The 24,398-nt window shown below is 46.3% G+C and overlaps 2 protein-coding genes and 1 long non-coding RNA gene across 4 annotated transcripts in view; 1 reads left to right on the top strand and 2 right to left on the bottom strand.

The window, feature by feature from the left end:
• Positions 1–6,431: 6,431 nt before the first annotated feature.
• On the bottom strand, positions 6,432–11,209 carry LOC130258881 (uncharacterized). Its single transcript, XM_056502616.1, has 2 exons — positions 10,977–11,209; positions 6,432–9,375 (listed from the first exon to the last, which is right to left on the bottom strand). Exon 2 carries the CDS (start codon positions 9,371–9,373, stop codon positions 8,405–8,407), a length of 969 nt encoding a protein of 322 aa, XP_056358591.1. The 5' UTR covers positions 9,374–9,375; positions 10,977–11,209; the 3' UTR covers positions 6,432–8,404.
• A 1,257-nt stretch (positions 11,210–12,466) lies between these two features.
• Positions 12,467–15,334, top strand: LOC130258879 (uncharacterized). 2 transcript variants are annotated; one of them, XR_008841553.1, is made up of 3 exons: positions 12,467–12,769; positions 12,917–13,097; positions 15,274–15,334. It is a non-coding gene; the product is annotated as an uncharacterized LOC130258879 (long non-coding RNA). The 2 variants fall into 2 exon arrangements; XR_008841552.1 differs by having other exon boundaries at positions 15,248–15,332.
• A 1,284-nt stretch (positions 15,335–16,618) lies between these two features.
• ADAMTS2 (ADAM metallopeptidase with thrombospondin type 1 motif 2) overlaps positions 16,619–24,398 on the bottom strand; it is a 173,910-nt gene continuing 166,130 nt past the window's right edge. Inside the window, exon 22 of the mRNA XM_056502810.1 lies at positions 16,619–22,058. Within this exon, the coding sequence (XP_056358785.1) occupies positions 21,598–22,058 (461 nt within the window). The 3' untranslated portion in view covers positions 16,619–21,597. The remainder of the gene's footprint in view (positions 22,059–24,398) is intronic.

Raw genomic sequence — 24,398 nt, 5'->3', positions numbered from 1 at the left:
GACCTTGGGAGCTCGTGTGGGTCAGGATGTGAGTGCTTGTACCAGGAGCAGTAAAATCTATGAGTCTTAACTGTTTTATTGTGGCCCAATCAAAAAACACTTTTCTAAAAAAAAAAAAAAAAAAAGTGTGACACACTACTGTGTAGATGTGGTGCTTAATAGTGTTGATGAGAAAGGAAAGTAGTCTAATAAAGGCTAATTACAATGTTTGATTTGATAGCTGGGACCTCACAGCCCTTACAGGTCTCAGAGTTTGACAAAGTGGGACAAGCCATATTAGCGATTTCTATTTCTGGAAGAAAAGGGAAACAATTAAAACATTTTGAATTTCCTTTTGAAATTAAATTGCTAAAATTAGTACTAGATGCAATGAAATGTGGTAGGGCAGTTTGTGGAGGGTTTGCTTCTTTGTCAATTTTGCCAGCAAATATGAAAATGAGTGGCTTCAAATTGACAGAGGGCAGGGTTATATTGGGTATTAGGAAGTTCTTCCCTGTGAGGCCCTGGCAAAGATTCCCAGAGAAGCTGTGGCTGCTCCATCTCAATCAATATTCAAGGTCAGGCTGGATGGGACTTGGAGAGACCTGAACAAGTGGAAGGTGTCCCTGCCCATGGCAGGGAGGTGGAATAAGATGATCTTTAAGGTACAAACCATTCTATGATACTATGAAAATTGTGAATACAATGGGCATCACAAATTTTGCCAAGCCTAATGGGGTGATGTTTAAATGCTGACATGTTTTCCTTTCTAGCCTGTGTCCTTTGCAATGGTCTGTAGGAAGGAGGCTTCGTCTTTGGGCACAGAATCCAAAGATTTCTGCTGCCTGTCTGAGATCACCAGGTAATTTTCTGTTGCTAGCATTAGCCTCAGTGATACTTCCCTCAGAATCCTGTTGTTGAAGCCAGTGAAATTTAATGAAGTGAACTGATGTGCTCAGAGCAGCTGCACTGCCCTTGCTGTCACATGCAGTGCCTTGTGCCTGCTGGCCAATTGTGCCAGGAGCACTTTTACATGTCAGAAAAATGTGCACAGATTATGGATGTTTGTCAGCATATTTCTACTGAAAAATAAAATCTAGCAAAAGGTTACACTGGATGCCCCAGCCTCCACCTTCTACCTCCATGGCAAGTCCCACTTTAGAGCACCTGGTGCAGTATCTGCTGACCTGGAGAGTGAACTCTATTCCAAAATCCTGAGGATTTTCATCCTCTTTTTCCTTGTTGCAAGACCCAATCTCTTCTGCTCTCATTGGTGGTGGAAACCATAACTCCCATTATCCCCCTGATATTTCACTATAATCCCACAGCTGGCTTCTGGATCCAGCTATTTACCCTACATGTTTTTCTGTTTGACAATACTGTACAGTTACATAATTAATTTGGTTAATTATGCTTAGAAAAGAGCTTCAGGGTGGAGACACAAGCAGCTCATCTGCAGACAGTTTATTGTGTGGTTTATTCCTTTCTTGAGAAATGGTTGATCTGAAGCTTAGAGGCAGCAGAGAAACGAAACTTTAATTTTCTGCATTTAGAATGACAAGGGGAGGGTTTTGCTAGCATGGATCAGTTGTTACTTTGGTCTCGAGGACTTCCTGGAGCAGGCAATGCTTTATTATTCCATGGGAAGAGAAGACACTTTGCAATAGATCCTGCTATTTGCTTGTTGCTATAAAAAGACTGGGAAAGGGAGGTGGGGAGGAATCTGTTCTAAACCCAGCTGGTACCAGCTCAGCCCTTCAGGGAAGCACAACGCTTAATTTCTCTTGTTTTTCTTTGACCCAGTTAGCATTGCACAAATGTTCCTGATCACAGGACTGTCTAATCCTCTCTTGAATCCTGCTGAATTTTATCTTGTTGACATCCTGCAGCAATCAATTCCAGGAGCTGACCCTGCACTGCAAGGAGGCTGTGTTGTTTTCTGTCTGTATGCCCTTGTTCCAGCAAACAGGCTTGAGCAGAGGCAGCATGGAGGAGCAAAACAGAATTTGGCATCTGAGGCAGGGATGTCACCATCCCTCGAGGGCTGGGGATGCCTCACACCCCAGCACACCTGAAGGGAAGCTGATCATTGACTGAGCAGCTCAAATGTCACCACAGCCTAGCTGTGCTTGATGTCACCTTGTAGTGCCTGAAGGAACAGCTGCAGTGATGTTTTGGAGAGAGCTGGGACTGAAACAGGCTGGAGCAGCAGCAGAGTCCCAGCTGCAGCTGCTCTGGCCCATCCCTACCAGCTCTTCTGGGCAGGAGCAGGAGCTCACCTGCAAGATTTGTACCACCAAACTCTTACCTGCAGGCAGTGCCAGTTGTTAGACACCCATCAGTAGGACCTGGATGTTTCTGGATTCAAACCTGGGCATGATCAGGCCTGTGCTTGTATTTGCTTCCCCTAAAAAGCAGTTATGTTTTTACTGTTTTCCACAGCTGGTTCTGTGAGCAAGGACCATGTGCAGGTTCCTTTGCTCTTTGTGCAAATCAGTCTCAATCTGAAGGTCCCAGCTTATCCCACTAATGAGGCTGGAATGGCTTGTGGGCTCAGCAAGTCAGGGATGGCCACTCTGCATTTACACAGCCCCCAGCGCAGCAGGTGGGAGGCTGGCACTGCTAAACAGCCATGAAGGGCATTTGTGAGCCAAAGTCACCATTTATTCTGTGCAGTTTTTGATGCTTCTGTAGCATGACCTGAGGGGGAATGTGAAGGACATCTGGAGCAAATTTGGTATTTCTTGTGAAATTGCTTTGGAGCCTGGACACTCGAGATGTGCCATCTCCTTGTTCTGAGGCTGAGCTAGTGGAGCTCAGCCAGTGCTCATTGAGTGAGTTGGAAAGATATAAAACACAAAATAAAATAATTAAGGTTGGAAAAGCCCTCTAAGACCACTGACCAGCCAAACCCACTGCTAAACCATGTTTCCAAGTGCCACACCTACATGTTTTTTGAACATTTCCAGGGACAGTCATTCCACCATTTCCCCTGGCAGCCTGTTCCAGGGCTTGACAAATCACCCAGAAATTTTTCACAATACCTAGTCTCAACCTCTTCTGGCACAGCTTGAGGCCATTTCCTCTGGTCCTGCCACTTGCTACCTGGGAGGAGAGACCAAAACCCACCTGGCTACAGCCCCTTGCAGAGAGTTAGAGAGCAACCCAGCATCTCTGGTACAAACCATTTTCTCTCCCACCATCCAGGAAAAAATAACAAAACATTCAGCTAAGCCCAGCTGACTTGCAAATGTCCCATTGTGGTGCCAAGTGAGATGTCCAGTGTCCCTGCTGGCTCCTCTGCTCTCCCTGTGTGTGGCCACCCTCTCTGCAGAGCAGGATTTGCTGATCCCGAGGGACAAAGCCACTGCAGGTGTGTGAGGCACAGGCAGATAAAGCCTTGTGGGTTGCACACAGCTTTTGCTAAGCTCACAGCAGGCTGTTGGGCTTTCAGCTAGGTTAATTTAAAAGCAAAGACAAGAAACAGTTGATACAATGCTAATACACGCAAATAAATAAACTCATAATTTGATTTTCCTCATCAGCTGCTATTAGAAATCTGTGCTTTAAATGCAGCAGAAAATGATTCCCATTACAAGCCCATTCCAAAGCACTTAAAGGCTCCCTTTGATTTAAATGGCATTTGGTCAAACTTTATGTAGAAACAAGCTGGTATTCTAAAAATGCCCAGTCTTTCTACAGCTCTTTGCAACAGTCCTAGGAAGCATTGCCTCCAGGACCATTAATTCCAGGAAGGCTGCAATTACCAGGAACAATATCTCTCTATTTACACAACATTTTGCATCAGCTCTAGCTCCTGTCAAGCAAATTAGATTATACTTGAGGATCTCTGAGCATGGGGAAAGGCCACAAACCCCTGATGTGGCACCCCAGGGGTCATCCCTGCTGTCAACTGTGGCCCACATAAGTGATGCCAGCCACAAAAGCACATGTGGGCCCTGGTGAGCAAGGCAGAGAGCTGTGCCTGGAACTTCTGGCTCTTCAAACACAGGCACTAAAGCTTTCAGCCATCATTTCAGAGCTCTCTCCTGCCCACAGTTACAGCTGCAAATGGAAAATACAAAAACTCTTTGCCATTAATCATGTTGCTGATGGTTCAGTCAAGGTTTTATTCAAAGCTAAGGGATTCCTGCTTAGTCACTAAATGCAGTTTAACTTCATTTTCGCCATGATAAATGAAGTTAGTCGCCACTTAGGAAGGCTCAAAGTTAATTAAGAAATGTCCTCAATGAGCAATTAGGCCCAGATGCAGGCACTTCAGGGCAGGGGGAGAGCCTGAAGCATCACCCACAGAACCTCAGCTTCCAGCTGAGCCATCCTGGGTTTTGCCTCGGGCTCAGGTCTGACCTCCTTAAAAGGTGGGAGCTTTAAGTTCTCCTTGGAGCTTTAAGAGTTGGATTTTTTCCTGAAATCAAAAATAGCTGCTTTAATCCTAACTCCAGAAACTGATTTCCTAACCTTGCTCATACCCCTCCAGCACATCCCTATTTGTGTGCAGCCCTTGGATCTGCTCCCTCTTGTCCCTTGCATTACAATCCCAGGCTGGGAGCCCCATCCATGGCTGTCCCTGTCTGTAATCAGGCTGCACTGATCTCAGTTTCACTGATATTTCAGTTTGTTTATCAGCATCTCTCTCTCTTGCTGGCTGTCTGTGTGAGCACAGAAAGCCCCTCCTGGCTGGGGAAGGCTCTCTGGCTGCTCCTTCCTCGCCTTTGCTTTCAGCTGATGGGTATCTTTGTCCTTTAAAAGACAAGAATCTGAGGAAAGAGTGGGACAGTTTTCTTTCTGCCTTGCCATCTCTGGTTTGTAAATTCTGGTCATGATTTTCTGTGTCCAAATGCATTTACTGTTTGCAGCAGGAACAGGCTGCATGATCATGCAAGCAAAATTGCCATGTTAGCTCACAGTTTGCTTGTCTGAGACTGAAAGCTGCCAGTGGGATTTGGATACCAATTCCCCATTCAAATTAATCCAAATCCCTTCGGCAGTTCTGATGATCTCAATAAATGAGATTTTTCTGCCGGTGACTTCAAATGCAGAGCCTGCCATGAGATTGGCCATGGAAGCAGCACAGCTTTTATCTGTCTCTGTGACCTAAATTCCTAGATAAGGTTTTCTTTCTTGTCTGGAAGCACTTCTGAACAGGCAGCACCTTCTGCAGGCTTATCCTGACCAGTGATTCCTCAGGGGCTCTTCTGCAGACAGGGAAAGAGAGGGAGCATTTTCTGATGGCCCAGGTGTGCACCCATGGGGTGAACAGGGAGAAAAGTGCTGTATAACTACAGACCACATCATCCCACCCACAGCATCCAGTTTCTTTTACTCTGGTAGGGCTGCAGGCTCCCTCAGCAGCTGGGGGCACAGAGGCTGTGACAGGGGAGTGACAAGGCTGCCCCAATCTCCATCCCCTCCTTGAACCAGCCCAAAGTGCATCTGCAGCAGGTGGGTGATGCAGAACTGCCTTATCCAGGGAAGTGGTGCATATTTAATTGTGCAGTGGTTTCACAAGGACCAACATAGCCATTTCCAACAGAGCTGATGGTGAAGAAGGTGAGGACTTTTCAAAACGGGATTTAAGTGAACCTGAATAGAAACAACCCTCCCTATCTGCTGCCTCTGTCCTGTGTTAAACCAGCTTTTCTTTTCTTACCTGTCACAGCTTCTACTGCAGAGCTGGAATTCCACAGCCTGGGGCTCCTGGCCCCAGCATCCCTTTCCTGCTGGGAGCTGCCCTGCTCACCCACTGGCACCACAAGCCCCACATTTCCCCCCTCCCTTTCCTGCCTTGCCACTTCTATGCCTGATTTGCCCATGTCTCTTTGCCCCCATCTTTGCTGCATCCCAGCATCTTTGGCTCCTCTTGCAGAACCCAGTTGCTTGAGTAGAATCTCAGTTTTGACTGAAGAAAAATTATTCTCCAGAAAGAACCAGTTCACTCCAAAGCTTCATTTCTCCAAACCTGGCTGGACCTAATTCCAAACTCCTGGTGCTCCATGGGCACATAACAGCTGCTGCTGAGCAAACCTGGAACTAACACTGTGTTTTTGAATGTCCCCAGCTCTGAGCCCAGCCCCCACAACCTGCTCTCAGTCCTACATGAGAGGAGTTGGAGGCTTTTCCCAGTGTGTCCTGGGTTGAGCTCTCATCTGCTGCTGTGCCTCTCTGCTCTGAAAAGATGGTGGGTTCAGGGTGTAGAGACTTGCAGGATTACAGCTCAGAGTCCTGTAAGTGTGGAGGCTTACAGGATTCTCAGTGGCAGCTGAGAAGGAATCACAGTCCTGGGCAGCAGCTGCTGGAGGGGTGAGGTGTGAAGGCCTTTGGTGACCCAGTGGAGTGAGAAGGTGTTTGCATGGCAAGTCAGAGCTCATGTGCTGTGGATCAGCCCACCACTAAAAATAATCCCCTGTGGAATACAGAATGGAAACAACAACTGGATGGAAGGATTTTATTTGTTTCCTCTGTCAAAACCAGTGATACATGCAGTTGGCACAAGACTTGTTAGGCATTAGAGTCATAAATATTCACATGGAGAGAAGTTTAAATGACAGCAGAGCAATGAGGACAAGCATCACTTAAACCCTGCATTTACCTGAGAAGGGAGGGACAGGTGTGGTGGAGGCAGAGCAGGCTGGGACCTCCTGGGTTCAACTTTCTCCATCAGCTTTAATGAATGCTGGAGCCACCTTCACTTTTGTTCTTTCTATGTGGTTAGTTCAAAAACAGAATTGAGAAGCAGCTCAGCTCCATAGCACTAATGAGTTTTAACAGGAGAAAAAAATATTTGAGGTAAGAGATGTGAGGATGAGAAGCTCAAACACTCTCACCTTTTGATCTTGAGCATATTTACACTCATGTTGGTACTGAGTAGAAGTTGCTTTTTCATTTAATCTGCTTGAGGGTGGTTTGGAAATCACTTGTGAGCATTTTTATAATTGCAGCTTTCCAATGCTGTTTCTCATCTTAGCTGCTGTTGAGCAAACATCCTGGTCCCTCTGCTCTCCACTGTGCCAAAACATTTATTCCTGGTAGTAGTAATAATTAGGCTGGTATTGCTTTGCAGTTTTCTCAGCTACATCTCCTGACTGGCTACAGAGACAGGCAGGACAGGCACCAGACACAGGTGGGTGAGGTTTCCCTGGCTGCAGGATAAAGTGTCAAAGGCAGCTTCTCTGATGGAGAAGTCTCTGTGTGGCAGTGGGGGATGGCCTGGGCATGTGCCCACCACCCCCTGCCAGGACCTCCCAGCCTTGTGGGAACGCTTCTCGTCCTACAGACATCCCATGCAGCAATACCATCAACAGTAATTGTTTGTATATGCTGTGTGCTGGATGGTTGGAACATGCACATTTGTTTTTTCCGTGTTTCAGTCTCACAGCATGAAGCAAAGCTCAGTCAACACCGTCAGCATGGTCAGGTAGGTGAGAATACAGAAGCACAGGTACGAAGGGAAACACAGGTTATTATTTTACAGTCAGGTTCTGTGAGCACCAGCCCAGCATTGCCAGGCTGCCCCTCAGCCAAGGCTGCTCTTCTGAGCCTGCAGAGCTGTGTGGGCTCGTGGGGCTCCCACACCTGAGCAGCAAATCCCGTGGGTGCCTGTGTGTGCAGCCTGGCTGTGACAGTGCAGAGTCCAACATGATGCCTGTTTCTTTACAGCTGGCTCCACAACAGCCACAGCACTGCCACAGCAATACCCACCAGGGCTCCCAGCTCTCCTTCTGCCAGGGACAAGTCCAGGAGTAAAGGGAACAGAGCTGTGCCAGGGCAAGCACCAGAAAAATCCCCAACCAAGGAGTTGTAATATTCTCCACGTTGCCTTCCAGCAAATCCTCATAACAGATTTCTATGATTTAAAAGAAATATTTTTTATGCTACTGCTGTAATGGATGACCTCTCCAGTGGGATCCTGGTGCTGAGGCAGGGATCTATGATGGATCTCCCAGTAAATGTCAGAGAGAGCGCATTTTGTACTGTCTGAGCCTTGGGCAAAGGGTTCCTTATTGAATAATGTACCCAAGTGTCAGCAACATCTGGCTGCTTGGCATTGGCTGGAAAGCACTAGTATTTCAATGTTCCCACTTCTTCTCCAGCACAGATGGGATTTGTGTTCTCTTCAGCTCTCTCCAGCTCTTCTTCGTGCTCAGGGCAATTCTAGGCAGTAGGTGGGAGGAGATGCTTTATGAACTGTTGCCTTTCCAAAATGAAAACTGATTGCTGTTTCCTTAGCAGATGAGACTCTGAATTGTCCCTTTGCCCACAGATGAGGGATATGATGGATCACAAGAGTCTGCCTGACTCGCATGCATGTTCAAGCCATGTTTTCTGTGAGAGGACTCCAGGGAGAGCCACTAGAGCACAGGGTGGTTATATCTTGTGAATAAAATTATTCTAAGCAACTACTTCTTCACACTTCAGCAATGGCTGGGAGCAAACAAGCTTTTATCTTTGCTTCTTTCCAGATGCATCTGTGCTCTGAAATCCAATTATGGATAGTGGCTTTTTTAGGTACCTGGAAAGACTCGAAGTATCTCTGCTTAGTGAGAACACCACCCATGACATTTTTGTCACAGTGAGAAGTTTCTCTTCCTTCTTTTTCATCTATACCTGCTGTATTGAACAAATTCTGCCTGCCAGAGCAGGACAGGTCTGGGTTTCCTACCACCTTCCCTCTGGCTGAGGGTGCCAATGGCTCTTCAGTGTTAATCAACACAGGGCCATTTTCTTTCTGACTGTGGATATTCCCTAAAACTGTTCCCTCATCCCTTCTGAGATACCTCAGCTCTGAGCATACTGCTTCTTTCTGAACTGGCCTTGGGGAGGGAAGCCTTGGAAAACTGAACACTCGTGGAAAACTGGTTTTCCCTGTGGTTTTTTTTTCCAGGTTTGTGGGATGGAGGTCACCATTTGGGACAGAAGAGTTGCACTGTGAGTAACTGACACTTTCACCATAGGAAGAAGCCTTAGAGGAGCAAAGATTTCCTGCATTGGTGTAAATTTGTTCCAGGGGGTCCTCTCTGGACCAAAAGTCCGTTTCTCCAGGTGGGACTCTTCCAAGTGGCACCACATTTGAGATGAAATTGGTCAGTTTACATTTTGACCTTTCCTGCTGTGCCCCCACAAGCGATGGAGAACCTGACACCTCTTCAAGGCTCTTCAGGGTCTGTCTGTCCTTATGTCTGCTCTCCAGAAGGGCTGGGAAGGTGGGTCTGGCAAGGTGGCAGATGGATTGGATGTAGTCATCACTGGAGTATGAGTCTGGGCTGCCTGCAGCACTTTGCTTTGGGTTGCTGCTGGGATCCTCCATCGCTTCCTCGTGGGTTTCCCGTATGGTTGGGAGAGGTTTTGAAAGGCTCAGTCTGATCCGGGGTGCCATGGCTGCAAAGAACAGAGCAGGCATGACCACCATGTGAAATCCTGCTGTGGTAAAGAAATCCTGGGCTTGTTTCTACCTGAGCCACCTCAGGTTTTCTTGTGGTAAACACGGCACTTAACAAAAACTGCATTTTAAAAGTTTCCTGGCAGTATTTTTATATCCATGGCTTCATAAAGAGTTTCATAAATGTACCAAAGAAGCCAAGCCATTAAATGTGGCAGTAAATAGGAGGTTTATTAAGGAGGTCAGCAATGGTACAGCTGGAGAGGTTTGAGCAGGGGCATGAGCTTGTCTCATTGCCCTTGTTGGGAAAGCAAGGCACAAACTACTCTCCTTATTTAATGCTCCATGTCTTTTCATTGTGACAGGGCTTTTACTTTACCCTAAGTCCAAGCAGGCAGGAGCTGAACCCAACAGGAAGGGAGCTGCCCTGCCCCTGTGGGGAGCACCACCTAAGTAAAGCAACATTACAGTGGTCTCTTCTAGAAGCTGTAGGTGAGAATGTACAGAGACACTTTTGTCCATAGTTCACAAATGTAGTTATGGAGAGGTAGGTCCTCCCTGAGTGCTTACATAGAGTCAAAGGGATTTAGTTCATGTCCTTTATATTCCAGTAGTCATCCTCAACTCCTTCTAGGATGGATTTCCAACAAACTGTTCAGTTACATATATTGAATTACAAATATTTCAGTATGTTTTGTGCTGCAGTGTTTTCTAACTGTACTGATTTTTTCTTTTCCCTTCATATACTCCCCCCTGTGCTTTGCTTATCTCCCCTTCTGGCAGAAATGACTACATAGCCTGGATTTTTTTTTTTTCTGCTTCCCCCAATGAAATTTGTATGTGACTAATCTGCAGACACAATATAGCTTTGTTGTGTGATTAAATGCAGAAGTGCATTACTAGCTATTTTAATGCCTTGCTTGCCATTGCTGGAAATAAATCTAGCTTTTTTGAACCTCCCTGCAAAGCTGCAGATCACACAGGGAGCACAGGGCAGAGCTCTCTGGGTGCCCATCCCTCCTCAGGCTGCTGCAGGCCCTCGCTGGTTTTTCTCGGGAGCTGCTGGTAAAGCCAGCCAAGCTGGGATTTGCTGACCTGAGAGTAGGAGATGCTTCTTTTAAATCTTAGGGCCTTTTTATTATCCTTTTTCCTGCCTGCTCTGTTTCTCTCTTGCCTCCAAGCCATAAAGAAAAGGCTTGTTCCCTCCTCGCTCCCAGCCCTTGCCTGGGCTCGGCAGTGTCCGAGCCGGGCCCGGCAGCGGGAGCAGCTGCTGCTGGTACGGGGCAAGGGCGTGGGGTGTTAAATCACCATAGCGCTGATCAGGACCTGAGTCCTGCCAACACGCCCTTCCTCCGCAGGGAAATCAAATTACCCATTTGCGGTAAAACTCTTGGGATGATGGGATGGAGCAGGTCCCGCCGGACGCGATCCCCTTCTCCCCGGGCACCCGGCCTGGCCGGGGTCACCTCCGCATCCCCTGCCCCGGGAGCGGGACCCGCTGCCCTGCAGCCTCCCTCCGCCACGCCCTGAGCATCACTGGCTGCAGCACCGGCTGTTCCAGACCCCCCGGACACCGCCCGTGGCCAGCCCCCTCCCTTACCTGGGTGCTCTGTGCTCTGCCCGGCCGCCGGTGTGCCCGCTCCTGCTGCCCGCTCCCAGCCCGGGAGATGGATGTGCTGTCTAACACTAACCCATGCGCCAGCTCCTGCCTCAGTCAGCTGATCGCGCTGCCTGTTTTGTTGCTGTTGCTAAATATACCCGGCTGGCTGGCTGCCCTGCCCGAGCCGCAGCCGCCGGGCGCCGGGGCAGCCGCGGCCCCGCCGGGACAGGCGCTGTGCCGGGACCGAGGGCTGCGGGGACGTGCGGGAGGGGACGGGCTGGGCTGCGAAACAGGAGCCGTGGTGCCTTCATGTTTATTGCTGAAAGGGGAAGCTCTAGGGTTTGGGGCTGTTTTTCTTCCTTCTCTGCCTGATTTTGTGAACAAATTTGTGCTGGTTTGGCCAAGCTGTGTTTGCAGCTCTGTTAGTGCTGCTCTCTGCTCTCCTCTGTCCCTGCTGCCATTCTGCTCTGAGTCGAGCATTGCTGGGCAGAGCTTGTACCTCACTGGATTGAGCCACATATCCCTGAGCCGAGCTGTACATCCCTGGATAGAGCTGTGCATCCCCTAGGCTAGGCTGTACATCCCTGGATTGAGCTGTGCATCCCCTAGGCTAGGCTGTACATCCCTGGATTGAGCTGTACATCGCTGGGCAGAGCTGAACATCCCTGAGCCGAGCTGTACATCTCTGCATTGAGCTGCACATCCCTAGGCTGGGCTGTACATCCCTGAGCCGATCTGTACATCTCTGCATTGAGCTGCACATCCCTAGGCTGGGCTGTACATCCCTGAGCCGATCTGTACATCCTCGGATAGAGCTGTGCATCCCCTAGGCTAAGCTGTACATCCCTGGTTTGAGCTGTACATCCCTGAGCTGAGCTCTACACCCCTGGCCAAGTCACACATCCTTGGATTGCGCTGTGCATCCCTGGGCTGGGCTCTACATCCCTGAGCTGAGCTCTGCTCTCCTGGGCTGCTATGTTCATCCCTGGACTGAGCTCTACATCCCTGGACTGAGCTGTTTACACATTTTGCTGTGGAGGCACAGCAGCAGCTGCCCCTGCCACAGCAGCTCCCAGGGCTCTGCTCCTCCAAGCCCCCTCTCCCACTGCTCCCAGCATCATCCCCGTTCGTGTTTCTCTGAGACCACACAAGTGCATTACAGAAAATTGCTTTGCCAGGAAGACTGGCAGCAACTGACCTTGTGGTTCCCTGGGCAGCAGCAATTTGCCTTTTTTTCCTGGCTTATAAAACATGCTGTAAATTGATTGCAATTCTGGAGTAACCTTGGTGTCCCTGTCATAGCCTCTCTTGCAGCATCATGTTGTGTGGGGAGATGAATTGTTATGTTGCAGCAGGATCTTCCTTCTATACTTATTTCCCAACACTGTCCTTGGAGGCAGCCCCAACAGCTGCTGCTCTTTCCTGGGGAATAACCATCCCACACAACATCCCTGTGTGCCAGGCCATGGAGTACAACTGCATTTCTGAGCCTTGCTGCTCCCCACAATGCCTGTCCTGACCTGTTGGAGGGATGGAGAGAAAAGCAGAAATCCTGGATTAAAAATCACTGCTTTAGTTTTAATGCAAATATTCTGTGTTACAGCATCCAGGCTGGAATTGGCTGTAAGAGCTGATTTAGTCACCCAAGCCCACATTCATGATTCAGGTTTTTTCTTTATCTCCAGTAAAAAGAAATAAGCAGCTCAACAGACTTGTGCATCCCTTCAGGATACGGTTCCAAGCAGGTTATTTTTTTCTGGAAATAGCCATTGCTTAGCATTTCAAGATAATAGGTATGTATACTTAAGCTGTTTTTCTGTACTTCTGGTGCCAAACAGAATTTAGCTGAAATGACCCACAATCTTCATTCATTAAATTCACTAACAGCTGGGATCATGCTGTAGTAACTCAGAGCTTCATTTTTTCCTTTTTATTTGCAGGAAGCATGATTACCATCAAAAGGAAAAAACACCCTCAGACACCAGCCATGCTAAGCAGCTGCAGTAGTGAACCTTGGGAAAAACATTTTGTGAAGAAGAACACTGATCTGGAAACAAACTCTATGTATGCAGATGTGCATGGATACATTCTCTTCTAAAAAAGTCTTCAAGATGGTCCCTGGTAAGTCCCTCCTCTCTGCTGGAGCTGCCTCCTTCTCAGAGGTCTGATGGAGTGAATAGAACATACCAGATAGGAGAGACAAATGCAATATACTTTTTTTTTTTTTTTTTTTAAACCTCAACCACAGCCCTTTAGGTTCCTCTTTCATCAGCTGCACCCTCAAAAATCTTAATTTCAAAGAAACAAGGTGCAAGTTTGAATGCTTCTTGCAAGAATGCCATAGGTTTCTCCCAAGAACTGGTGAAAATGGTTCTAGATGAATCATCCCAGATTCCTGTATTTATACTCTCCAAGGGTGCAGTGAATCAGCATTCCTGGGTGCATGAAAACTGTCACCAAATGGGACTAATGGCAAAAGAAAACAGCAACAGCAGCAGTGTCTGAGCTGCAGAGGAAAACACCAGTTGTTAGTTCTGCAGGGCTTGGTTGAGTGTCTGGGATAAAAATGCTGACAGTTATTTTTTGGTTTGGCTTTATGTTTGTTAGTTTTGGGTTCTTTTGGAATGCTTCCAGTTTTGGGGAAATCCACACAGTTTACCATAGTTGGGTAAGTGTAACAAGGGACTCTTCTCTGGGCATTTTTGATGCTTATTGGCTCTTACCAGGGCTGGGGAACAGGGTTAACAAAACACTGAACTTCTCCATGCCTCAGTGCAGGTCCTCCTTGAAGGTGCATCAACAACCTGGAAGAGCTGCTCCTCTCTTGCATGTGGGAGAGTGACTTTTTACAGATATTGAATGGGACAAGGGGGAACCATTTTAAATTAAGAGGAGAGATTTAGATTATTAAGAAATTCTTTACTGTGAGTGTGTTGAGGCACAGGTTGTAGGTTCCTGGAAATATTCAAGGCCAGGTTGGACAGGGCTTGGAGCAATCTAGTTTAGTGGAAGGAGTCCCTGCCCATAGCAGAAGGGTGGAACAAGATGATCTCTAAGGTCCCTTCTATTCCATGATTCTGTGTTTCCATATTTGTCATTAAATGTTTCGGAAAGGAAAATGTTTTGACCTGATTTGAGCCAGATTCCAGATGATTTGTGTTCTCTAATTACATCTGTCAGCCCATTAATCTCCTGTGCATTACAGCAAGCAGCCACTACGGTACCAGTGAAGATATTACCATGAAATATTAATGAGCTGTTTTTGTATTAACTAGACGGAGTTGGGTTGGAATTGGTGCCCCCACAGCTGTTGCCTCGACTGCAGCTCACACAGCAAGTGGTGGTGGCTACGTGTGCCAACACTGTCACTGATGCACACAGATTTTCTGGGAGTTCCTGGCTATTTCTTGCCTTTTGCAGGTGAGGAACCAGTTGCTGCAGAAGCTGGGTGGCTGTAGCACATTGTCACAGGGCACAAGGCTTGTTTGCTCTCCATCCAACTGGGAACATGGGTGGAGTCATGTCAGGAGCCTTTGCAGAGGCTCAGAGGGATTTAGGTACTTTGTTTCATTGGAGGTTAATTAAGCTGGAAAATTACCCAGGAGCATTCACTGGGAGTTTCTAGCCCATGTCATGGTCGTGGCTTCATTGGCAGTGGTTGCTCACAGCCAGCAGAGAGAGGGAGTTCTGTGCCAGTGCAGACTTTTCTTAAAATACTTTGAAGTCTCAAACCGTGGTGACAACTCTCTGGCAACCTCCCCTGGGAATCCGGCCCAGGCTGTTTATTTAAAATAATATAAACACTTCTATTTATGTTATTACTGATCTGTCTCTGATTAAATAGTATCTTTGCATGGATGGATTTTCATCATCATCATTTTAGATTATACATGTCTCAAAGTGCCTGGACACTGGTGTGGATTGGTCCCTCCTGGGCACACCACACAAAGAGGCTGGAGCTGAGCACTGTGAATTGTTGCAGGTCTCAGTGAGGGCAGCACTGCCACCACTTGAAAACCTTCCCCTGTCCCCAGGTCACCTAAAACAGGTTTATCTTTCCACAGCTGTTGTGTTTCTTTAATAAAATATTTTTTAAAATTAAATTACAATCATCAGTGGAACCTCCTGTAATGTTACTGGCCTCTAAACTTTCTTCCGGAGGGACTGGGATGTGTTTAGATGCCCTAAGAAATAACAACCCCAGAAAACTTATTCTTATTTTCGGTGGTTTGGGTGGTAGGATTGATCATGGCTGTATTTCTGCACTGCAGGTGCTGTGTGTGTTTCTCTCCTGCAGGATTCCTCCTCCAGCCCCCAGCCCCAGCCAGGGCACAGCACAGCAGCACCTTCCATTCCATTCCATTCCATTCCATTCCATTCCATTCCATTCCATTCCATTCCATTCCATTCCATTCCATTCCATTCCATTCCATTCCATTCCATTCTCACTCTGATGGGGACTGAGCCGGGCGGGTTTTATTCCATCCAGCGCTTCCTGAGCGCATCTCACCAGACCAGGGGATTTTCCAGGCTGGGATCGCAGTTCCCTCATCGCTCTCCTTGTGCCGTGCCACCATCTAGCGGTGACTGCCCCGAACCGGAGCATCCCCCGCTGCCAGAGCATCCTCACTGCCGGAGCATCCCCCGCTGCCGGAGCATCCCCCACTCCCGGAGCATCCCCGGCTGCCGGAGCATCCCCACTGCCGGAGCATCCCCGGGTGCCGGAGCATCCCCGGCTGCCGGAGCATCCCCACTGCCGGAGCATCCCCGGCTGCCGGAGCATCCCCACTCCCAGAGCATCCCCGCTGCCGGAGCATCCCCACTGCCGGAGCATCCCCGGCGCCGCTGGGGCTGCTCGGTCCAGCTCCATCTCTGGGGGGACGCTGCTGATGGAGCACAAAACCCAGCAGTTATAGGATAAGGCTTCTCCCACCTGTGTCATCCTGCTCTGCTCCTTCCTGCAATGAGATTTTAGAAGTGCTGCTGGTGTTTGTGTTGCTAAAGGAGGAGGGACTGGGAAAGGTGGTGGGGAGGGGCAGGGGAAGAGCAAAGGTGAGCAATACACACACACACACACACACACAGACAGACACACATCCACATATCCACACACAGCCCAAATGGAGTTTCCAGGAGTTTATCTCCCAGGAAGCTCAGCAGCATTTTTTGACCCTTGTGAGCAAAGCCAAGTGTTGAGCCAGAACACCCTGTGGGAGGCTGGAAATCATCCTGTGCCCCCCTGGCTGTGGGAAAGGGGAGTCGAGCTTGCACAGCACTCTGGAGGAACTGCCTTCTGCCTGGTGTAAGCAAGAATAAATGCAAAACTGCTTTCCTGGCCTGGAATTGCAGCTCCTTGAACTGCCTTTTTAAAAAATATTTTTTCTCAGAGCCAGATGATGGTGAAAAGGGCTAAAAATCTGCTGTAGGGCAGGAAAGGAAGAGAATGCCTCCTGTGGGTGTCATCTTTTGGCATTTGAGAGAGAGAGAGCAAGACCAGGGGGAGGGAGAGGTGCTGGACATGACTGACCCCACCTTGAGTGTCCCTTGTGTCTGTGCACATCAGACCCTTTGCCATGGCCACTCTAAAAATCTCAAAATCTATGAAAGCAAAAGGCAGTTAAATATGACTCTTGCTGCATGAATTATCACAGTAAATGAACCCCAGGTTTGGGCTTGTCCACTGTTTTATTGGGGCATTAAAATATGTAAATTACTTTTCCAGATGGAAAATGTTGAGGTGGCTCGTTAGCTGATTAAAGAACGCTGGACTTGAATGCACTGCATGGTGCTCACTGAATAATCACAGTAAGCAGGGATTTTTCAAATCCTCAAGCAACAAACTTCAATCAGATGGGAAAGATTCAATTATGCTTTGAAGGGAACCTGGCCATGAGTGTGCAGGATATGGCAGGAGAACGTGTGCAAGAGAATTTCATGGAAAGGAGCAATTACCTTATCAATAGGACAGGCAAAGCAGAATTCACCCATCAGTCCTGAGCAGAAGCCCAAATAACTGAGCCTTTTAAAGAGATGATACATGGACCAGGGTGGATTTGGGCAGGTTTAAGCAGGTTTAAGTGAGTTTGATTAATTTCTGTGCAGTTATCAACTGAGGTTTTGGTCCAGTGACTTTGTGATATTTAGCCTTGGATAATGGATGTTGTAACAAGGATGTAGGACTCTGGCAGCAAGTGCATCCCAATCCCACTTCATTAAGTTGTAGAAATTGAATTGGTTTTGAATCTGAAGATGCTGGTTCTTCATCCTCCAGCATCTCTGCATAAGATCAACTCAATGAAAAAAAGCACAGGGAAAAGCCAAACACTTTTTTTTTTGCAAAAGAACACAGACATTTGAATTTAATAAATTATAAAATTAAAGATTCTAATTTGTATATACATTTTTAATATACAAGAAATGGCTATTTATTGCAATTTCTGTTAAGGCATATGTAAGTGAATGGAAGTTGCATATAGATATTCAGCTGAACATAGCAAATACTGTGCATTGTAGGTGAGTAAATAAGATATTAAATGCATTATGTAATAAAATAAAACATAAACCCCTTTGAGTACTGGTAAAGCACCATTTCTAGAATTCTCAAGATATCTGAAAGCATTCTATGGAGGTGTTGTGAGACTCTAAATATGGAATGGATATATGAATATAAAAAGTGATGCATTCATAATAGATAACAGAAATTTTTAAAGAAATTATGGTGGAAAAAAAATGGCAGATGACTGAAGCCAAAGAAACCAGAATTTGTTTGGGATTTTTTTTTCATTAAAAGCTGTCACTTGGATTTTAAGTTCAGACAGCCAGAAAAATGACAATTGAGAAAACTATACTTGCATGGTTAGATTATAAATACATTGCTTTGTGGAGCACATTACTTTATCTCTCAGCTGTCTGAGATGGTCTCTGCAGGAATATATTTGTCTATAAACCTGCTTTAGTTTCTGGGTCATATCAAAATATCACTTTTGGCGTGTTATGTCTGAAAATGCAGTATCTGGGCAACAGCAAACTGGTTCCAGAAGACTGATGATGCTCTTGCCCAATTACAGCATTGTAGAGAAGATGAAACAGTTGTCAAAGTTCAACCAAACAAAAAAAACTACCAAATTTTCCACTGATGACACAGAAATGAGATCAGCTCAGGAGACAAACCCCCACCTTTTGTCTGGGGCTGCTTTCTCTTTATCAATAGAGCCCTGTGTTGTGTTTTCCAGTAGAAGTGATGTGTGTGTTCTTGGGGATCTGCTGAAAACATCCAACCTCTGAAGAACCCATGGCAGCTGGAAAAGAAGGCAACTTCCCTGGTCTAAAGAGACTTAATTCCCCCTTCTCCTACAGGAAGAGTGTGAACAGAAGGCAGTTGGAGGCTCCTGCTCCTTAAAGAGATGGTCCATCAGCATCTCCATGTCTTGAGCAATGGAGACTGAAGATGCTGCTTCAAGTAGTTTAGTGTTCCCCCCAAAAAACAGATACAGAAATATTCAGTAGAATTTAAACTATTGAATAACAAATTAAATTAAATCTCCCAAAAGGTGAGACTGAGAGCAAGCCTTTCCAAAATGCAGATGCCACCAGGCATTGCATAGGGTTCCTAATGAACACTGGACTTAACATAGCACCAGACCAGCCTTCCAGGAGGCAGCTCCTGCTCCCTGAGGCAGCAGAACTTTCCACTTTCTCTGGAAAAATGCTCTTTTGAGCTGAAGGCACTGCTTCCTGTGGTATTTTTTCACACTGCCTGGTTGACTAAGCCTGTTCCAGAAGCTAGAGCAGAACAGAATCTATTATATGAGTTACCTCAGGGGATTGGAGCAATGGGTCTCAAAAAAGTCCCAGAGGGACTGGTTCCCTCCAGGCAGCAAACTTCTACCTTCCCATCTGCGTAAATCCAGCTCCAACCCTTTCTATCTTTGGGTTTTTAAGGGTTTTTCCTAAATTTCATATGCTTGGATGAGCTTCTAGACTTTAAAAAACTGGGGGTTGTGGTTTATTTTTACTGTCCACAGAGCTAAAAGGATATTAACTTGAAGGGGAAAAGATGAGTTTGATACTAACCACATCTGTTTAAAGGAGATGTGGAAGGCAAGAAATACTATGACTGCAGCTTGTGTCTCCCATGGCACCGCAGCTGGAATGATGCTGATTTAGACACGTCTTCCTTGCTTATAAATAGAATGGTGGGGTTGTTTTCCCTTCAGTGCTCATTACTGCTGCTGCTGCTGTGCACAGACATGACCTGACCCTACACTGTTATTAAAACCTGTTCCATCTGGAGGCAACCACAAATCCCTCAGCTCGAGGCTCCTGTCGTGTGATGATGGCATGGAGCAGGGCTGGGACAGGGCACCAAGGGCACAGGGCACCAAGGGCAAGCACTCAGGGCACTAAGGACAGTCACCCTTGGGCTGCAGGAGAACATTCCCTGTCCCAGGAGTGAAAGCCTGTGGTGGAACTCTTCCTGCTGTGCTGTCAAACTGCAGAGCCTGAGTTTTACTTCTCCAAACCAGAACAGATTTTTGTTTTGTGCTGGCTGCTGCTTCTACATCTGCAGCCACATCTGCTTGGCCCAGGAGATGTTTCCTAATGCTTTGGACTCTCAGCAGGCCTGCTGGGCTTTCCAGTTTTCATGGTCTTCAGTGTATCTCTCATCCCTGTGCTATCTGAGCTGCTCCAAGTGTAAATATATCACCTGGTCCTGTGTAAGAAGGGGCACTTGATGCCATGACACCAGCTGAAAACATTCCTTCTCTGCTTGGGCTATTATTTCCATGAAGAATTCTTCTTAGACCAGGTCTTGTGCCTCAAAAACTTCTGGCCACAGTTCAGGCCAAAACAGTCCCACATGTAGGTGCAGTAAAGCTTGAGGATCCTGCAGGCTCTTGCCTGCTTTCCAGCAGCAATGGCTGCTTTGGAAGAGGACGCTGCAGTTCATTCAGTCCTGGTGGTCAAGGGCAGAAGGCAGGGGACAGGGAGTCACATGTGCTTCACCCTGCAGTGCCTGTGAAGCTCTTTGCCAGCAGCTGGGCCAGAGAAGAGCTCACACATTGCTGGGAATGCAGCACATTCCCAATAATTTTGTGACTTTATATACGGGATTATTGTTGGTGCTGCTTCAAACCAGGACCAGCTCAGGCTGGAGAGTGAGATCTTCCTCTCAGACTGGAAAATCTGAACTTGGAGCTACCAGATGTACCAGATGTACCTAGTAGTAAAGAAAGGATTTCAGGGAAGCCCCAGGCTCTGCAGGAGATTTACCAGCAAAGAAGAAAGAAATGGAAGAATCCAAGCCAGGAAAAAACTTCTCAGATGCTACCCACAGCAGGAACCAGTCCATCCTCCTTGTCTCAGCAGTGTTAGAGCCAAGCTGAGTTCATCTGCTCTCCAACCAGGAATTCAAAATGACCTATGAAAACCATGATGACCTGAGGGGGAAAAAGTACTCAAAGGGTTGTCAGGTTACACATCTTAAAGTTTTCTAGCAGACCAGGTGCTGTGAATACATGTGTGTGTGTGTGTGTGTGTGTGTGTGTTCATGTAAGGGCACAGCAAACAGTTGTTCACTTCTGCACCAATAAAGCTGTCCTAAGGAAAGGAAGATAATACAAAATTAGTTCCTCAAAAATAACTGCATCCTGTGGAGGTGGGGGGAAAATGTTTGTCTTAACAAAGCACCAAAGAACAGACAACAAGAAATCAGTCATCTTTAAGTTAACCAGAATGTGGGTAGAAAAAAAAATCAGACCGATAAAAAAAGCACCACCAATAAAGATCACTGAGGCTGTTGCATTACAGGAACTTAAAGACTATAAAAAATATGGATAATTGTAAACAGAAAAACTAGGATGCTGTCAGTCCAAGTTGGCCAGATCTACCCTACTAAATGTCTTGCATGTATCCAAAAGTTTAGGAGAATCCTCTGAAATTGTTTATGGAAGTATGTAAACTACTGTTTGTCAGTTTTAAATTTACACATAAATATATGGCTACAGGATTTTCTGTGTATTTTCTTACACAGCCCTGGTTCAGGAAGCTACGTGAGGACATGCTGAGCTGTGACCACAGAGGCAGCTCTGCCAAGGTCAGCCAAACCGAGCCTGGCATGTCCTAAGGACCTTCCCGAAGCAGGCTGTGCTCGTGCCAGGCTTTCTGCAAGGCACAGAAGCATCACAGGAGCACTGACCCCTGCTTGTCAGAGCTAAAGGGATTTATTATGTCTTGGGACTGCTTTCTTCCATAGTAAGTGTGACTCCCATTATTGTTCCCAAGCAGTTTTATGCAGGCATAGAAGACTTTAAAGAGCCTGTGACTGAGAAACCTGCTAACCTGACCTAAGCACTATGGTTTGTTTGGATTCAGTGGGACACTGTAGGGATATTGCACTAATACTCTGCTGTACCCTGTACACCTAACCTAGCCATCAAAGTGTTCAGATTAGCACTTATGAAACAATCTGTCATTTCCATTTATAGTAGGCTTGAGAATTTGGTATCTCTGCCATAGCACCACTTCGATTTTTCCCATTTTTAGTCTCTACGATGGCCAATACTATGATGTTGGTAACATCTCTGTAAGAGAAAAATGTTGTTCGTGCCACATTTCCATTTTAGTTTATTTTCCTAAGAGTCTCTCTTTTCATTTTCTCAGCGATCAGCTCCTGGATTCTTTGATTCCTTGTCCTTTCATAAGGCCTCCTCCGTGTAATGATGTTGTGCTGTGGAACTTCGTTATCCAACCCATCAACTTTATAGGGAACATCCACTGCATTGATTTCTGGGTGCTCCTCAGTTGCATTGGAAGGGGGTGCACGTGTTTTGGAAAGCAGAGGAGGGCTGGTGGCAGACTGGGTGGTGGGTACTCCCACAGGAGGGATGAGGGTTGTCAGGAGCTCCTCCTCAATGACATTATTCTTATTTACATTGGTACTGGTTACATTGCCATCCTCTGTTGCATTGCTGTACATGTTGCAGGACTTGCAACACAGCTTATTGTACCCAGGAATGGAGCAGTAACGGGAGAGAACTTCCATGCGACAAAACATTGACTTGTCTCCTTGGCAATGATCTTCTGAAACAGAAAAAGGGAACAGATAAATAAAGAGCATCTTCACATTAATCAGAAAAAGAAACACAGCTGAAGCTTTGGCAGTGGGCAGAGGGTTTGATATTTAAAGTGGGATGGGAAACTGGCAAATGAGCCTTCTATAAGCAGAAGCAGGCTTGTATTCAACCTAAAAGTCAACTCACTTCAAGAGCTGCAAAAGCTGAGCTGTACTGTTTGTACCAGTCCCATCCAAGCTCTAGACCACTACACTCCAATTTTTGCCTTCACATCCTGGAAGTACTACCCTAAAGACCATCAAGCCACAATGAATTGTGTTACTGTCTTGGTTTAAACTTCAAAACACACTGATTGAGCTGTGTTGTTGCTGAAACTACATTGAACTCCCACAAAGTCATCCAGTTTTATATTAAGAAATCTATTTTTTCCCTCTTTGCTCCTTTTAATGCTTTTCTGCAATCAAACAGTGACTAACCATGGTCAGGGTAACATATATTTATCTGTACTGTCTCAGGAAAGTCAAGTCCTATTTTGATGTGTATCATGTAACTCTCAGAATTAATCCATCTCCACTAACTGGAGTGATATTGTTGCCAGGTACCCCTACTCTGAAAATAGCATTGTTATCTCAGCATGTCTCTTGTTTGAGAGAAAAGTGGTAGGTTTACCATGAGGCTTTTCTACTCCTCTAAGAAGGGAGCTGATATTTTTGGAAAAACAACCTCCAGTGCAATGGAGCCAAGCCAGTCTATTAATGACTGGGAAGCTCAGTAAAAGTCCTGATTTTTGTGTCAATGGCTGTAATAAAAGAGAAAGAATGAAAATCGATAAGCTTTAAGCTGTCAACAGCTGTTACAATCTGCACTATAGTAAAGGTGTTAATGGCAGATCCTGATCTTGCTGAAATGCAGGTGGCAAATTGTAGGCTGAGGCATTAAATGTGAAGTGGTCAAAGGGCTCCTGCCTGAGAAACATAAGCAGAAGTCTACTCAGAGATTCCTCAAGCCCCTGTGATTTCTGCTCAGGGCAGGCAGAGGACTGTATGAATTTGTGGCAAATGGGTGGTGAGGGTCTAGCAAGCTCCTTGGAGAGAAATCTGCCTGTCCTCTGTCCTACACAGACACCCCTCAGTTCCTGTGGCTCCAGCATGAAGCAATGGAGCCAGGCACTGCAGTGAAGGAAAAATCCCAACGTGCAGCTGAGACAGGAGTCAGAGGGTTTGTAGGAGAGCAGAGAGGGCTGAGGAGAAAAGCAGGCTGACCAACACCTGGCATCACCAGTAACAAAACATCTTCTCTGTGACCAGAGATGAAATCACTTGTCTCTCTCCCCCTGCTCTTACTACATTTCCACCTACTCTTACAGTAAAGGGTAACTCCAATTACTCGCCTTTATTTAGAGACAGTGCTCTCAGCCTCAGCTGGAGCTCACATTTCACCCTCCTGCTACGAGCACTGCTTGTGTCAGCACCCTCACAGCAAAGGAGAGAAGCAGAGCAGGTTCAGAGATACCAAGGGGATTTGGAAAGCGTAGGTGCCACCTCCTCACTCATCCTCAGTTAACCAGACAGGGCATCGTGGGTGTTTCATTGGCAAACATATCAGTCCAAAATAAACTAAGAGCTGGTCCTGCTGCTTTAAAATGCTAGTGCTGGCTGAGGCAGGTGGAAACACCTCCTGAACATTGTATTTATGCCCTGATTGTTGCTTTTGTTGCAGAAGAGCAAAATTCTAGTTCCTGCTTTAGAATGTGTCAGGTAATTTTCATATTTTTCAAACTCTAAACTGAAATACTTCTGGATATTAGGAATGACTCCTTCCTTAGGAATCTAAGAATAGTACCTTGGTTTTGGAGAGCTTTTCAAACCAGCCTTTAAGAGCTGGAACTGTTCATACCTGCACTCACAGCTCCATACAAAGGCCTGCATGTGCCTATAAAATTTGTATATTTTTTTACATACCCCATAAGAGTCCCCTCTGAACTTTTTGCCTGGTGATGCATGACCCTTATGCACGTTCCTCCAAATGGCTTCCATAATAAAAGCCAACAGATATAATATTCAAATGTGGTTTTAACAAGGCAGGTCTGTTCTTGGCTTTGTAAGAATCAGTAACAGCACCTTTAGAAAAATGCCTTTTTTCCTAATAAAAATATGCAATGTCAAGCTTAACAATACATGGAAATAAAACTGCATTATGTAATAAGATTTGTGACATCGGATAAGTTATATAAATAAACTCTGCAACTTCCCAATGCCAGAATGAAATTTTGATCCTCTATCCAAACAAAAATATCCAGATTTGCTGAACTTTTATTTATTTTTACTTGCAGTATGCATGACAGACT

The sequence above is a fragment of the Oenanthe melanoleuca genome, chromosome 13, assembly GCF_029582105.1.
Source record: "Oenanthe melanoleuca isolate GR-GAL-2019-014 chromosome 13, OMel1.0, whole genome shotgun sequence".
NCBI lineage: Eukaryota > Metazoa > Chordata > Aves > Passeriformes > Muscicapidae > Oenanthe > Oenanthe melanoleuca.
The sequence above is the reverse complement of the archived record's forward strand: the minus strand, read 5'-3'. Positions and strand labels throughout refer to the sequence as shown.

Excerpts from the sequence above, each read along its gene's own strand:
- LOC130258881 (XM_056502616.1), bottom strand. The coding sequence starts at position 9,373 with ATGGCACCCCGGATCAGACTGAGCCTTTCAAAACCTCTCCCAACCATA.